The sequence below is a fragment of the Trichoplusia ni genome, chromosome 2, assembly GCF_003590095.1.
Source record: "Trichoplusia ni isolate ovarian cell line Hi5 chromosome 2, tn1, whole genome shotgun sequence".
NCBI classification, from domain to species: domain Eukaryota; kingdom Metazoa; phylum Arthropoda; class Insecta; order Lepidoptera; family Noctuidae; genus Trichoplusia; species Trichoplusia ni.
The window spans coordinates 18,172,053-18,189,815 of record NC_039479.1 but is presented as its reverse complement, the minus strand read 5'-3'; the positions used below and the strand labels follow the sequence as shown (position 1 = coordinate 18,189,815).

General features: G+C 34.4%; 1 protein-coding gene across 1 annotated transcript in view; it reads right to left on the bottom strand.

Annotated features, from left to right (window-relative positions):
- Window positions 1-17,763, bottom strand: part of LOC113508512 (transmembrane and TPR repeat-containing protein CG4050) — a 128,025-nt gene that overhangs the window by 14,827 nt on the left and 95,435 nt on the right. The window contains exon 2 of the mRNA XM_026891592.1: window positions 14,953-15,089. Coding sequence (XP_026747393.1) covers window positions 14,953-15,089 — 137 coding nt within the window. The remainder of the gene's footprint in view (window positions 1-14,952; window positions 15,090-17,763) is intronic.

The following is a 17,763-nucleotide window of genomic DNA, read 5'->3' as shown; positions in this document are numbered from 1 at the left end:
GGAACAACGACTAATTGAGACTAACGCAGGGAAGGTGCCTCCGCCGGCTAACTTCTGCCGGGATTAAGGCACTCGTTAGCGACTTTTTGCGAATCTGACGAAATCTCTTGCGAAGTTAGCGAAAAATCATTTATGGCTAGTTTGTTCGAGAAGCGCGCACCTAATGATCTCCCCGAATCGATACGGGTCTGACGCGCGGTAGCTTGCCACCAAACTGCACCGTTTATGTTTACGGCTATTTTATATCAAAAGTTTTAATGGAACTACTTGTAGACGTTCGTACAAGACGTATGAGTAATACGAACAGTAAAAAGTTTAATTATATTTTTGATGCGAGAGCTTCGGAGTTATTAGTTCTCTGATATTAAACGTGGCTTTAATGTATGTGAAAATACTTTTACTGAGACTTTAATTAAATGGTAAGGAGGCAAGCAGTTCTAAAGATACGTTTATAGTTTTGCAATGAAAATAGGAAAGTAAAAATAACGAATTTTCTAAAGCAATTTTCATGGAACTTGATATGAAAAAAGCCTTCAAGAAAATACAGCATAGACTGTCATGGACGCTGTCGCAGTTAGAAGCATTTAAAATAAATCGCAAATAATGAGGTACAGAAAAATCCTTCAACAATTTCCAAGTATAATTAAAATTGAAATTGCAATTAAAATTATTCCGCATGTATAATGAATGGCGTTATAGCATACGCCATTCAGTAGGATAAATTATAATCTATTAAGCATTATGTCCTGGCATAAATACGATTTCATTTACATTTGAAAGAGCCAAAGTAATGTAGATCCGATGTATTCAATATTTCGGAATTAACTAGAGGCTTTATTTATAGCTCTTAATTAAGTTCTTTTGTTTAATTCTCAATAATGGAATAATTATACGTAAAAGTATGCACTGTATATTCATGTAACCTGATATCTATACTAATATATAAAGCTAAAGAGTTTGTTTGTTTGTTTGTTTGTTTGAACGCGCTAATCTCAGGAACTACTGGACCAAATTGAAAAAATATTTTTGTGTTGAATGTACCATTCATCGAGGAAGGCTTTAGGTTAAAAAACCGTCACGCTGCGACTAATAGGAGCGAAGATACAATGGAAAATGTGAAAAAAACAGGGCAGGTATAAATCATAACTTTTATCTTCTACCCACGGGGACGAAGTCGCGGGCAACAGCTAGTTATAAGAATAAACGTACTTATGTACGTTTGTTACAAAAATAAATCGAATATAACATCAATTCGAAGTCTCTCTGAGAAAATTTTAAATACCGATTCACAAAAGTTACGTTACAATAATTTAAAATGACTTATGACGTCACTCTACAATACCCAAGATGAGTGACGTCATGACCTACCCCTGCTTTTGTTTTGCTTTATCTAATGAAGTTCTTTTAGCATCGCGAAAATTAAAAAAGTACTTTAAGTGTCGGTCTAAGTAGATAATATATTATTTTTCAATTATATACTCTCATTGACCTGATAATATAACTGACAGAGTAAGTAGCGATGGTTTTCCTTTTTATATTGCTATGAACTGATAAAATTTCGGTATTTTAAGCCTTAAATTACTAGTGTATATATTATATATTATTTAATTACTAGTCTATAATACTTGTTGTGCAAAAACAAGTATTAGTAAAGACGTAAAATTAAAATCAACGAGCAAAAAGTTTTAATGACAATAGTTATTCTCGAAACTAGAACAGTGCAGTAGTGTTTCGGACACTTCGTTAAATATTCATTGAATTTTTAAGTAAATACGAAAATGCCGAGGTTGCCTGCTCTACGATAGCCTTCGTCGTCTGCACATTAGATATTAAAACAATGTCACAAATTATAGCCGAGAAGAACTACATTTCATTATGTAGAGCATACTTATTTATTGAGGTACTGTAGACCGATAGGCGTAGAAATAAATGAGGCTGTATGATAAATTTTAGTTAAGATATACGCGGTAAAGAGGAAGGCACTGCATATGGACTAAAAAAGTTTTCTTTCAGGGTAGCCAGCTAGAAAATGTTGACTCCAGCTAGCCTTAAAATGATATACATGCCCATTTGCTTGAGATTTCAAAAAAACATCGTCAAAGTATGATTTTTTATATTGTGTACATTTAATGATTTTATTTTAATGATGTAGTCAAAGAAAAATACCTTTTAATACAAGAGCAAGTAAGTTCATATTACATTGACATAAAACCCTTAAAGTATTTTATAAATGTATGATCAGTATCAATATCGATTTCAACTAAATTGTTCACGCCAGGTCACCTTGCATGAAGTTGGTCGCGACGCTGACGTAGCAGCAAACAGCTCGCGTAGCACTTACGTAGCGCTGCGTAGCATTGTGTAGCACATTCAAACCGAATAATTGTAGATTATGCCTTGTTTTACAATGTAGTAAAAGTTTCAGTCACTTTTAAAGATTAGCAGTTATAAAGATAAAAATAATATATAGTAAAATAATAATACTAATACCAATACCTACCTAAAATCTTCGACTCAAAATAAATTATTTCATTTACATAAATATAAAAACTTATAGAATATTATTAACCCATCTTTTAGGATGTAAGTTAAACCTAGCTTAGGCTATAGAAAAAAAATAAAAAAATGTTTTGCAAAGCTATGCGTGTTTTTGAGTTAATGTCAAAATACAAATTATTTAGAAGGGAAAGATGTGCATTCATATTTAATATTGTTATAAGTATTGGAATTCCTAAGAGATATTTTAAATAGAAGTAAAATAAGGACTGAAGTGTAGATAATCATACAAATATTGACTTCAAAAGAGGTTCTACCCTAGAAGCGATTCACAACGCAATTTGGGTCATCTATTTCCAGCCATATCAGTATGATTGACCGGGCTCGATGTGTCAAAGTCAGATATACAACCTTTTTTTCTTTTGTGAGCTACCCACATGTACGATATTGGCCAATTAATTAGAAACCCACAGAAGATACGTTCGGCAGTGATTCGGCTGCGATCGGATCATTTCGGCTCTGAGTGTACTTCATTTGATTGTAATTAAAATAGGAACTTCTTTGGTGAAAAATATATATCTCTCTCTATTATTGAACGAGCCATAGCAAAAATTGTTTAAGGTTTTTGTCAACCTCGATTGATGGCGTTGACGTCGAAATAGGTCGCCATTTTTTATTTTGTTCACACTGATTATAGTCGAGAACATTTTTTTCGGATGAAGACACATATTATATTGGTTTCATTTAAAATTCTAATTAATAGCGTTAGTTAATATCCTAAGATTCATAGATCTTATTGCCATATCAATAATAAACACTCTCATTTTTTATATTATATAAATAAGATAGTGGCTAAGAGCAAAGCTTCTGAGACCAATGGTCTTTTTTTAATAGATTTTTTCAATAAGTAAACTGGCCGCATTTTCTAACTGTAATTAGGAGTCAATGCTTGTAAGCTATATCCTGTTTTGGTATATCTTCTTCATGATAACATCAAATAATCAATAAATACTACAAAATAAAGAAATGTATCGCTTATTAAATGACCCTATATATTCTTACGGTAGGTACTAATTTCATAGCTCTTTGCAAACATAGCAATATATTTAACACATACAGAAATGCTGTATCTAGGTACATATGCATTTTCTTATTTACAACGTAACTAAAACAAACAAACATTAATTCATTAGAAAATCTAATGACAATCACACAGCACGCATTGCTTGGGGGCAACTCTTAGCGTGTATTTGCCCCACGGTCCCCCAACGTTGCCTGGGGCGCGTTCACTCGTGCATCCAACGCAACAAGGGCTTAGCGGGAAACAAATTATCATAGTGCACACGTAATCAGCAAACAAACGAGGTTTCATTCAATGCTGTGTTACTTTTTTAATATAGAACAAAAGGCTTTTCTTTGGGAGTGGGTAGTGTCAGACTCTGACTGACCAAACCTAAACCGCCGTGTGACGTCATCCGCGTCTTTTTCTCGGTGGATGGTAACGACCCACCAACTTGGCTTCCTCCGGATAGAAATGTGAACTTTCTCGTGTTTCTCAGATTCTTACTCTGTTCATGCTAATGAAGATATGAATGGTTTGGGGTAATTATATTTTTTTAAAGCATATTCAATTGTAAACACACTTTTATTTCTACTTATTCTAAGTTTGAAGCCCGATCTCCTATTTGTATCTCATCAAAATATTAAACGATTTTTGAGGAAAAAAATATGAGGGTTTTTAATAAGATGGTAATATTGGACAAGGGTTCGTAAGCAATTTATAAAAGGATGTTTAACGAACATAGATGAAGTTAATTTTCGATTAATTCTGTAAAAAGTTATTAACTTTATAAGATGCTTCAGTAAAGATTTTTAGTAGCAAAAAAACGTTGTGTTGTGTAATCAAATCTCGGATTTTCTGAAGTAAAATTATATTTTTCATATTTTTTTTGATACGGACATTTCAAACTTAGACTAAATTCCAGGTAGTGTGGAAATTGCTTGAAATACAATTTTGGAGTGTTCATAATTTCTTATAAACTGTTTCGTAATCTAACACGTTTTTCTTCTCGCATCTCTTTCCCTTACGCATACGGCAGGTAATTCCTCCTTTTAATATCACTACTATGAGAGTCCAAAGAAGCACATTTTTTTAAATTCAATTTATTCTTAGTTGTAGGTACCTACCGTATCAGAATATATAGAATACAATGTTGAAAACAAAAGCTTAACCTAGCTACCATTATTTTGCCTTTATTACTTTAAAAATATGCAATGCGCAGTGAGTAGTTCAAGAAAGCTATTTAGTAGTCGTTTCAAGTTATTTATGCCTTCTAGGTGTTAAAGGAAAATTACCATACAAAGCAGGGGTTCTCAACATTTTTCACTAGCTAAGATTATTTTGTTAACTAATAGGTGTTATCTTAATTTATTTTCTGAATCGCTGTGATAGGTTATTTTCCTCAAAGCTCGTAATATGAATTTAACAGAAACAATTATTTTTAATACTTTTTGTGAAACACTGAAAATTATAATTGGTGTGCCCTATACACACAGGAAAAAAGAGTGAATTGAGAAAAAAAAACCTCAAAATGTTCTTTAAAAGTTTGACTAAAGAACACAGAACGTTTCCCATCCCACCTACATCCGTAAACTCGGCAAAACTTGGGTGTGTCGAATTAAAACCATAAAACATAACATCCGGCTATAAAACGTTGATCACCTCTGACAAACGCATCGCTTACAGTAAATCACACGTATTTTCTGCTTCACTCATTAGCCTAACTGAACGTGTATCACGCGATGCTCGTGAGCCAATCACAGACACCCTATTACGCTTTCCATATACCTATTGTAGTTCGTTCATTCGTTCAATCATTCACTCCCTGGGCCGTTCGCCGTACGCGTAATTACTAGGTTGAAATAAATTGATAGAAACTGGACAGAAGTCCAAATAAAATGGTAGATTTATGCAATTGGTAGTTGTTTCGACTAGTAATAAATTCAGGGAAATATTTTGGATTCGTAGTAACATAAATGTAAATTGTTGAGTTCGTTTGGATAAAATCTTGTTCGTTATACTTAATTAAACATCAGTTCCATGTAAGTTACGATTACAGGAAATGGACATTAAAATTATTGTTTAATTGGAAAGATTTCATTTATTCTTTAATATTGCAAACTATACCGACGCTGCCCGTGTTAAAAGCCAGGGTAGCTACACCTAAAACACACAAAAACCCTAATTCTAAATTTTAAGTACACGTGTTAACGTCCATAATCTGGCAACTCCGATTCAGTAAACATATTGAAAGTGTTACCAGCTCACAGCGCACTGTTGACACTAACTTATCCGTAAGCGCTCAGCCATTGCAGTTGAACTTTACTAACCGTTAGTGATTAAACGAATATTCGACTACCTAAACTATATGTGCTAAAAAAGGTATCTATTTTTGTGCCGTTAACTGACGAAACTATTTTATATAGAGAGTTAAATGTATATTAAGTCGACAGTAATAATATTGTAACTGCCAAGTTGGCATACGCATATGAACGGACCTTTTTTGTTTATTTAAAAACTCAGTTTTGAATCAGCCCGTATATCGACTATGATACGATCATTATTAGAAAAAAACTGAATTTACATGAAGGCTTCATTAAACGTTTATTATTATTAACTTTCATGACAAAGAAAAACTGTGCGTCGCGATATTTCATTTTCAAAAAAATCTGAATCAATTTCTTGTGTAACATAATATATTAGGAGTGGATATTTCATATAGAACCTATGGCGTATTAATAAGCCAAATTGGTTAAATTTTTGGTAATGATTTCCTTGACATACCTTAAATCACTCGGAACAGGTAAAGAGCAATCAATCAAGTAGTACCTGTATTAATATATTGAATGACGACCCGATTATACATTTGACTAAGTATCTATCCTTCTGTGAAAAGGTTTCTATACGTTCAGGTTTTCTGCCCCCGGTATGTGGTGCGTCAAGAATTAATTATAGTTTACTGGTTTAACACCGGGAAGTAAAAGCTTATGATGCGAATTTCATGAGGAAAGGCAAAATCTGGAAATGAGTTAGAAGGTGGAGTTAAATTTCTGCTTAGCCATTGAGAGCGACCGACGCAATGTTTCGGTTCTTGAAAAGGTTTGGTCGTTCACAGTTATTTTACAAAGTTAGTTAACGTCGGCAGGGCGAAAGAAGTGGTAAAACCATATACAACATTTTTTTTTTGTAGTTTATCACGGCGCTGAGGAGAGATAAGTTGTAAAATACTGGTAGTGTGGAGAACAGACAAGCTAAATGGAGTTCAAGAATCTAACACAGTGTAAGACGCTCTCCAGCCCAATAGACTGATGATCTAAAAACTTAGCTGGCTTGGACTGGATGCGGGTGTTGTGACGCAACTTGGCTCAGGCTTGCGTTCAGTAATGGATAGTGATAGCCAGAGTTCTAAGTTCAGGTAATGTCAACAACATCTAAATGTTAATGCCCTCTTGACCTTCGATGACCGACAACAATCGAAGTTCGAAACAAATCGAGTTGACGACAAGGTCCGATCAAGGACGACTTGACAACTAAGTAGACGTGAAGTTACATTCCTCCAAAACTTCGGTCACATAGTTTTACCGGTCTATAAGGAAAATAAAGTATTGACGAATTGGAGAAGAATAAATGATTGGTTTCATTATGAAGGTCCTTTGTTTATAACGAGGGCTTGTGACAAATGAAAAACTGTATGAAACCATTCTGTCCTAAATCATATTATCCAATATTGATTGATTATGATGAGTTTTACTCCTACTAAGTTAAGATGGAAAACGAACAATTATTATAATATAATATATATAATATATATATATATATATATATATATATATATATATATATATATATATATATATATATACATATATATATATATATATTATAAATAAATAAAATAATATATATATATACATATATATATATATATATATATATATATAATATAATATAATACAAATATTTCAATATTTAAGAGACGAGTGAAGGAACATTACCTGTCCTCTTAATTTATGTTGTTTTGTTTCTTTTTTTTTATATTGTTTTTCTCGTGTCACTATCTAGTATGTATTATCTATATTCTTATCTTTGCTCTTCTATTTCTTTTCCTTTAACCATACCCAGTATATATTATTATCTCTATTACTACTATCTTATTATTCTCTCTTGCAAATTTGTGCACCTATGTCTATATTTCTAATTTTCTTCTCCTTTCGCAGGTCTGCTGGAAGAGATTTCTTATAGAAATAAGCAGTACCTTTGTACATGTATTTTCATATCCCATATTTTTGTGAGTTTTCCGTGTACATGAATTGTTAAATAAATAAATAAAACAATCACCTTCTGAGATTTTTTATTGGGCTCAATCGGATTTTTTTATTGTAAAAAGCTTTATACACAAAACACGTATAACCAACTTCAAATAAAAACTTATCTGACCAAATGACACTATTTCACGGAAAATGAGTCCGGAGGCAGCAAAAAAAAAAAACAAAATAATGTCATGACAGTTAAAATTTATTTGAAGTTTTTGAACAAGCTGAAGTTTATATGCAATTTGAGTATGAGTAATACTTTGAATCTTATCCTTCGGATATATATTCATCGGGAAACAAACAGTATTTTTATTAAAAATCTTATTTTAACTTCAGAGAGCTGCTGTGAGCTCAATATATTTCTCACATGTAAATATAAGCCAAGAAGCTTTTATAGCAGAAATAATATTTCTGGGCCAGACATAAATTGCTTTTTTTCACAATTCCTAGAAAAATAATTCAAATATGTAATGTTAGTAAAATTAATGATTACTTTTCTTCGAAGTAAGATTGTGTTATTTTAGAACTGGTAAGAGTATTTCTGTTATTTTTGGTAATCATAAGAAAAAAAGGAAGATCGATGTTCTTGATTTCTCTTTTAAAAATCATTTGTGATTGTGTGTTGTTATGATAACTATACTATAATAATAATGGATACGTATTTTGTCTTTTTCCCGCAAATCATTAATTCAGATCAGATAACAGTAAAAAAAAATTCGCGTGACGTCGCTTTTGTGTTTAACTGTTGTGAAGTCGTTACGTCACAAGCCTCAAACCTCATCTAAACTTTAAGTAAAAATAGGTACTTGGATAACTATTTTTAAATATCTATCAGACGGATTTTTTTATTACCCAGTCATCAACCATGTTACCGGGATAATATTTATCCATTGATTACTACTAATGTGTTTTGCGTTGAGATATCGGGGTTTAAGCATCACTAGGGGAACGGATGCAATAATCCCAGTCTTCCATTCAACTGCCACCAAAACATGGCCGGTAACAGCGAAGCATCCTCGATAATTAAGCGCCATTCGTCATCCCAGCTCGGGCAGGCCCCAACAATCACGGATCGAGCGACTCACATATTGGCCTAATTGGTAACACAGGCGTGGGCCCGCCAAACGTTCCGTGTAACCACATAGCAATCAATCAAATCGGCATAATGTATTCATTGGCAATGTCACTAAACCGCATACATGCACGCTGTAAAAGGAGAAAAATACGGGGAAGCAATAAACAGTGGGTGTGTACCCGGTAATGGAGCCCGAGGGAACGCAAATCGTCGCGCCAGTTCGCTCTTGTCATATAACTTTTACTACACTTATATTTTTCTATTTATAGCTCTCTTTTGTTTGTCCTTATCTCTGCGCCGGCGATTTATGTTCGTTGTATGGCCCCGAGCGGCAGCAGGTTAACGGCACTCGACTTAACATCGCTTGGCATTTGAAATAAGAACGTGACGTCACTGACTCACATCTTTCCTCCCATCGAAGAATTGTAGGGCGCTTGCTTCAAGATTTAGTAAAAAACAAGGTGTAGAACATGGTGAAACATACCTCTATTAAAAATGAGCTTTAGGGCATACCTCAATCTTACATAAGCTATAAAAACCTAACTCGTCCGTTGATTGAGTTTCGTAGGCTCAAATCACACATATTTCTATGAACGAGGAACTGACCTCGACATTTAGCACACATTTCCAAGCGTTTAATTATGGCCAATCAAATTGTCTTCCACACTTTCCGAACAAAGAGAATTCTGAATATTGATAACGTCATTCCATCGTTAGAAAGCTTCCTGAAATAAAGTCCTTACACTGAAACGTTTCCGAGTTAATAACTCTGAGTAAAAACAAATATTCCTATGTAAATGTGTACAACAGCGAAATGTGGCTAACGTTTAGGTTTTTACGGTTTTGTCAAATAGGGGGAGCTTGTTGGGTTAACATTTTTTTGTCCTTCCATCTGTTTGATTACATTTCTACTCCCATACGCCGCGTTCACTTCCACTGTTACGTAGCGCTTTCCATTCAGCCACAGCAACACCACGACAAACCTCAGCAACAATAATTACTCATATATGGAGTTTTAATTAATAAATGGCTTAATTATTTCTGAATAACGATACATTCGCATTATGAGTGAATTAATTATCAAATGTAATTAATAACTCGCACGCGGGGATAAGACAACGGTTCGTAAGTATCTCTATGACAGCAGAGATGTACGGGGGCTATGAAAAACTAATTTAACTCTGCGGTAAAAAGTTTCGCAGCTCTCGCGCGCTGCTCCGCTTCATTACGTTATGAATGGCCCAAACAGCCTTCGCGTCGTAACTAAATCTTTTGTTTACCCATTACGTTACTTCGACTCCAGTTGCGTTGATTACGCCAGCTGCGTTTAATACTTATCTAACACACCTATAAAACAATAATTAATATTAATGTTATCACCACCAAACCTACCGTTTTTCTGCGTTATTGCTTTGTTCTCATGTTTCCCAACGGAATTACATTTAATCTTACTCAGCCATTTTGTTTACACTTATTTTACTTTAATACGTTGTGTAGACGTGTCTTGCATCTGCACAACCACTAACGCAGGTAAAAGCAAGAAGTTTTATATTACAACATGCATTACTTTCAAATTAGGGTTTCTGCATGCAAACGGCAGCGAGCCATGAATTCGAAAGTAATTCCATTATAAGTTTGAAGTTGAACATTTTCGAGTTGCAAATAATGTGGCAGCCTAAAATTTCCGCTTGATACTGTAATATGATTGGAGTGAGCTCGGCACTAAGCACATTAAAAACTTTTGAGTGGCGTAAACAAGTTGTTGTCGTCACAACTGGTCGGAGGTGCGATCGCGATTCGTTTGTGGACTACGTGTCGATCCCGGAATGCCGACGTCGAAATACAATCGAGCGGATTAGAATGACGTTTGTGCTTCGTTACCAGCTTATTGTCGGCTGTGAATGCGTCATTTGCGTGTGAATTTGAACACCTCTAGAAAGGCTGTTAAGGGAAATAGGCTGTACGCCGGTCCCACACTAAGCCTGAATGGATAGACATACCGACAATATTTGCCGCCATCCGCTATGTATAAAAAGGCCGAATATTTTTGGAATGCGCCACCATTCTAGATGGAACAATTCTAGTCTTCGCAAATATTTTGTTATGGTTTTTGTGTGCGGTGCGGTATTTTCGCACAAAAGCGAACCCTCCCAAAGTGCGGATACCGCTTTGGACTTGAACTAAAAGTTTCCCTTTCACTTGAAGTTTGTTATCGAATCGTAACAGTTTATGTAGGTCTGTTATCAAAGGGAAGTTGTAAATACGTATGTACAAATGGGGTACCGCAACTATGTTTTGTAACTGCGTCCGGACTAGAATAATAATGAGAACTCGAAAATCGTTAATAGGATTATGCTGGCAAATTGGATATTGAGCATAAGCCGGCTAAGTTCGCGGTGGACAGCAAGTATCCGTAATTAGCAGTAACTAAGGGGATCGGGCGCACGGTTGCCTGATTAAAACTGGCTTAACTGGAGCAGTTGGTAGCCCCCACGCCACTGCTGCACGGCTGACCCAAATTGTAACTACTTATTAATGGTTCCAGCACTGGTATCCTATTACACTCCTGTTTTAAAAGCAATAACAACTGAATCAAATGTATATTGCGCGGTCGTTTCTATTATTAATTACGTATTGCGGTGTTATAGTTACTGTTCATGCGATCCTGGTTATAGCTTCCTTCTTTGTTTCCTACAACTGCATACATATACATATTATCAGCAAAAATTCAACACTCGATATTAAACCTTGCACAAACGTTCCTATGAAAGAACAACGACGCAGTAAGCCTGAACTCAATTTCACAAAACATTTTCCGCGTTCAATACCTGGGTAGAGTGGGTAGTCTGGTAGTCTGTGTACGTTAGTGCGTGTGCAATTAAGACCGGATAGCAAAGCACGCAACCTTGCAAAATGAAAACGTCGATGCGAACCGGGATCCAACACCCTTTCTTTCATTCGCAGTGCAACGCGTTAAGGTGAAGCCTATCCGTTGTGTTGGAAACCACTGTATTATGCTCAATGCTTAGCTGCGATTAATTTCTGCACTAATGCGCTCCAAGGCCTGGTTGATTAACTGTTTTCTTTGCTTGTATGTTTGATATTTACTTGTTGGGTATTGGAGTGAGAGTGTTTTTAGGTTTTGCCTTCGTTTTTATGAAAAACTTTAAAGATGATTTGACTTCTTAAGTATTTCAGAGTATAAAATTGGAAGGAGTTGGTAGATCAAATATTAACTAAAGATTTTTATGGTAATTGTTTATTATTACGTTCTCCGAGCATGTGAGTTCTAAATTACCGTTTACCGAGGAGTTTCAAAGCCATTTTTCTCTGTTCGTCAAAAAGTTGAAAACAACCCCTTAACACAACTCTGCAGGGTGTAAAAACAAATTAAAATTCACTCGATGGTGGCGCAAACAACCCTAAACCAGCCGATCAGGGGTATATTGTACCGAATAATTAAACAACCCTCACAGCTTTAGCTCAAACAGCTGGATTATTGAGTCTGAACAATTAAAAGTTTCGCTATTCAATTATCAATTAAGGGTTAACAACGTAGGTCAACTCTGATTGGACATTCATGTTAATCATTTCGTCATTACTTAGTATGAGTGACAGATGTCAATGATGATTGACGGATTTCATATTAACGAAACAGACAACTTTACGGTGACTGTGGATGGAGCAAAACAGTTCGTTTTTTTTTTTAAGTACGTAATATTAATTGCCAAAACTTTCAAACAACACCTCCCAACTTCCATTCCCAAACAAGGCAAAGTTTATGAAATTAGTACTAGATATCGATAAACATAAGTAATTGAATACAATTGCTTTATCAAAGAACACTATAACATTCTAACAGAAATTGACAAAAATTGTCTTTCAAAGGCAACAGTCAAAAAATATCCAGACAGAATTAATTCATAGTTATCGATTTCTTTGTGTTTTTTTGCGAGAATAAAATGCGTTTGATGCAGAGCCCTCGCGTTGTAAGTGCTTTAAGAATATTCCAGGATTTAAAACAATCTGACACCGAAGATAGACAAGACATCTCCATAGCTTGATTATCTAAATAAGTTTCTCACTTTAATCAATCCTATTTTGGTGGTAAATTGAGTTTCAACAAGAACCACCAGCATTGTCAGTTTTTCGTAGTTTTGGCTGAAACGCTGAATTTAGAGTTCCTCTTACGATAGCAAAAGTTTCCAAATGAAAGTTTGAGGTTAATATGAAAATCTCGGTGGAAATCTCGCGGTGCATAATTAGCTGCTTTGTTAATTTTGTGTTACACGAGGTTTTTAATTGCATGTTTATAATGTATGCTTGGGCAATGGTCATGTGGAGGCTTAGCGCTAAGAAGGTTAAGAGATAAGGCTTCCTAGTAGTGGGAATGTAGAGGATTATAGTGAATGTATCGGGAAATAATGAGGGTATCAATGTATCACGTGACTTCCGTATTAACGGTGCGGATCGGAGTTTGGTTTAGTTAAAATCTCTTTGGTATGAAAGTCAAGTGAGTAATACATAACTAAATACTGTAATAAATATTATACCGTGTTTTCTCTGTTTTGAGGTTTATAATAGTTAGGAGTTAACGGGAGTTAGGTTATAATACTTTATTTTTCTTGAAATCCGTAAACAAAGCATTATATTTAAAGATTTTGAACGAAATTTATGTAAATCAGTTTTTTATGTGTGATTGTGGTTTTGTCTTTATACAATTGGCTGACATCTGAGAGTTGTTATCTAAATGATTTATATCAGTCTAACTAAAGAAGTCTTGGTTAAGGAATATCAGAATAGCTAGAGTAGCAAAACTGTTCTGCCAAGCTACCTTGTACTACAACAAGCTGATCGCCTACCTTCACTAGTTGGAGAGGCACCGCTAGAAGAATAAGAAGTTCTGTCTTAATCTATCTGGTGTATCTAATCTCTATAGCGGGTAACTCGATTCAAGGAATCTGAGATAGGTAAGAAAAGCCCGGATTATGTCGATACGGTTCGTTAATTGTAGAAATGGCGGAGTCATTTTAGAAATATATTATGTATCTGTTGAACCGTGGAAGTATGTTGAGCATATTATTATAATAAGGTTACGCAAAACGTGGAGCCAACAAACTTCGCTAAGTAGCGTAATTTTATAACTTTATACGTACTGGAAATATATTTTGTGTTATCATTTATCCTATGTAGATAGAATTATAACTGTTACAATCCTTCTTTAAGAGGATGCTGGTTATAAGCCCGTGTTTTGGTACAAATGATCCTTAAATTGATCTTGTCATTAATAATAAAAGTACCTAAGTGTAAAATGTCGGTCGTTAATCAGACGACAGACAGAAACACTCTGGCTTTAATTGTCAAAATCAAGCTCAGTATACAATTTTCTGGAAATAGCTAAAAAGTATCGTTTCGTTGACAGAATTCGTTTAAAGCTCATAAAAACAATTTACTCTATCAGATACAAACTTCATGGCGCTGAATATAAAAAGGATAAAGAAACTTTAAATCACAACCGCTTTAGTGAACTTCATTCTTGAACAATGAACTAAGTTATGGCTTTAGAAATTGCCTGTCAAACGTAACTGGTCGACGGCGCAGAATGTGGTGAGCGCTGACTTTGAAACAAAGGACAATCATTTATTTCTTTAAAGATGTTCTATGATGGTCTTTAGCTCATACCCATTCTCTATCATGTTGGTAGAACGTATAGGAGTGGGTTTGAAAGGTTTTTTCTGATGTTTGTAAGGTGAAAATAAACAGTTGATATTAGCTACTGAGATTAATGTAAATATGTTCCTAGTTGTCAGTTTGGTAGGCATTTAATGAAGGCAGGTATTGGTTTGATGTATTTAGATATACCTATTTAGATACCAGACAACAATTTACTAACAAATACATACATTTTCATCTAGACCAAGAGCAAATGATCGTAGAGGATATTCTTCCAAGGATCTAGATGCGTTTTTTTTTGTATGTTTTGTCAAATTTTGCCTTGTAAATCTTACCTGTAGTACAGCAGTGACACTAAAGCGTGCAGTAGTAAGTTGACGAGGTGGTAGCCAGCCGGCTGCAGCCCGTGGATGGCGTAGTTCCATCGAAACGTCAGGACCGTCAGCGGACGATACGACTTGTGAGATTGTTCCTGGAATAAAAGAAAAGTGGAATTATTATTTATGTTGAAAAATGATGAATTGCTAAGTCCACAGTGGCAACTAATGGCACGTGTCGTGTTTTGTTTTAATCTCTGCATTTTGTGCAATATTTGACTACTTGTCGCGATAGTCGACGAAAGCGATTTCGCTTGGTCCCTGGAACTTTGGAATGGAGAAGCTCTTGGGTTATATTGTATAGTAACTTAGTCTGGCACACCTCTTTGTATTTCAGAAGACGAATTAACCTGGCTACATCGAACTATGTCAGTTCCATGTCCAAGTACAATTCTATCCATAAGTGGTCTAGCTACATGTATTGTCAAAAGTTTAACACATTAAACACACTTTATGAAACAAAACAAAAAAAAATTAAACAAGCAAAATAGACAAATACCAGACATGCACCAGTTTTAAGTTATCAGTAAATCAAATTAAAAAACCATTATAAACAAAGGACGAATTTAATATTATCTCAGACTGATATAAGTGTGTTTTCGATTACTAATTTATTTTAAATTAAAGTACGAATATGAAAGTTTAATTTATACAACATTAATTGATCTTTATTCCACGCGTCTGTTTTGTATCTCTGCAGACATTTTCATTTGCAGCGTTAATTAAAAATGAGGTGAAGTGTAAGAGTAATCAAAGGTCCCTTTTTATAGCAAAAATAAAATAAAATTGAGTTTATTCGTTTGCTATATGAGAAAGACTTGCCCTGTTAGTGTCTACTGTTATTATAACATTTATTAGTTAGTTATATACACTTAAACTTAGAACGTGATACAAACCTACATTTGCTATGATATGTTTTTTTTTGTTTTTGGGATCTTTTTTTTTTTTTAAAGTGTTCTGTAACGACACTGATTGATATTATTTTTAAAAGCTGATATGTTCTCATTTCGTTAGCAGTATTTCCAATAAAACTTATAAATACTTATCTTTCTATTAGTAATCTGTCACATTTCAAATTCGTTTTAATACCTTGATTTTCCCCCTTTATTGTCCCAAACTCGGAATCGTCTTAATCAATTCCCAACCTACTATAACAGCAATATTAAAATCCCGTATTTATACTAACGACTAAAGAACGTGTACGTAAAAGCCCCCCGTTTTACTGAAAATGGGATACCTTGCATTGTGCATGAAAGATAAAGAATTCAGTGTATGTCACACCTGTTAACGTTTTTATGTTGCATCGTAGCCGCAGGTTTGTTTATTTTCATCCTGAGCCCTGTGTTGCCTGCATCATTATGCATGTCATAAATCTTGCATGCGCAGCAAACGATCGGATGAATGGGGTTATGAGAAATGGAAATCATTCATATACGAATCTGACAAAAAGAAAATAATATTGATTATCAAATGATATTGATCTCTCATCTAATTTATGACCTTATTAAATGTTTATTAACCTACTTATTGTGTTTTCGTGTATGGAATCCTATATAAAAATAAAAAAAACTGTTTATTGAGATGCCCGGATTTTTTCAAAAAGTAGTTTTTATTGTCGTTATATAAACAGCATCCTCAAAGAAAATCTTAGTGTTAATTAAACGTCACTAGCATGGGGCGTTATTAAAATAATTGTGGGAAAATAATTAGACATTCTATGGTCTTACAAAAATGTATATTTCCCGGACTTTATCTGGGTAACGAAGGTCTACAAGATTATAAAAGTTAATGTTTCGAGAACAGTGTAATGAAATTATGTTGACAACGTTATTCTGTCACTAACACGTTTTAAGGGAGATTTCGGTCGAAAATATTTTATTTGCGATTTATAATGGTAGTAGAAATAATGGAATCAGGAGGGAAGTGGAAAGTCCGTTGCTAAGCTTAAAATAAATCGGGAACAGTTAAGCGTATCGTAAACTACGAATTTCTCAGTAGTTTTATTTTTAAATGGTCGATAAAATTACTCTTGCTTGATATTTTATACGTTTTACCAAATATAGGATTGCATTCGTATTAATGGTTCACTTTCTGAACTATATCAACAATCCATAACTTAAGTCTATATTAATCTGAGTAAAGACGGTTAAAGATAAACCGAAGTAAACGAACCGTCATCATCAAAGTGGAAAATAGTTTGAAATTCAAGCGAAATTTTCCCATTTCACGACTTCAATAATATAATAACTTCCAGAAGTGCAACATGCTTAACTTCTGAAAGTACTGGTTGACTTTCATATATCTGAGTTAAACCAAGTATAACTCAAAGTTTTTACTAAGCTAGTGAAAACTACCACCGTTGCACAACACTAAAACGAAAGTTCTGTGTTCGCTAGCACTTCGGTATGATGAGTGCATTCATATTTATTGTGATAAGATTTTTCATCGGCTGATTAGTTTTTTTAAAAGAATAAAAGCATTATATCCCATATACCCAATTTTAAAACCAAACTCGATTTAGAAAAATCAAATCCATAAAAATCTTTTTGATACTGTTTGCATAAACTCACATGTCTTTGCTCGTAAAACACAAAACGATGTGCCCCTGATAAACTGGGATGTTTTCCTTCTATTCCCCACTTTATGCAACGATACAAAACATAAACAAAGTAGAAAAATTGCCTCTACAACCTGCCCATACACGTAGGCTTCACACGAGTTATTTGCACAAATGATAAATATATAAATCAGTTTTATACAGCGCCGAGT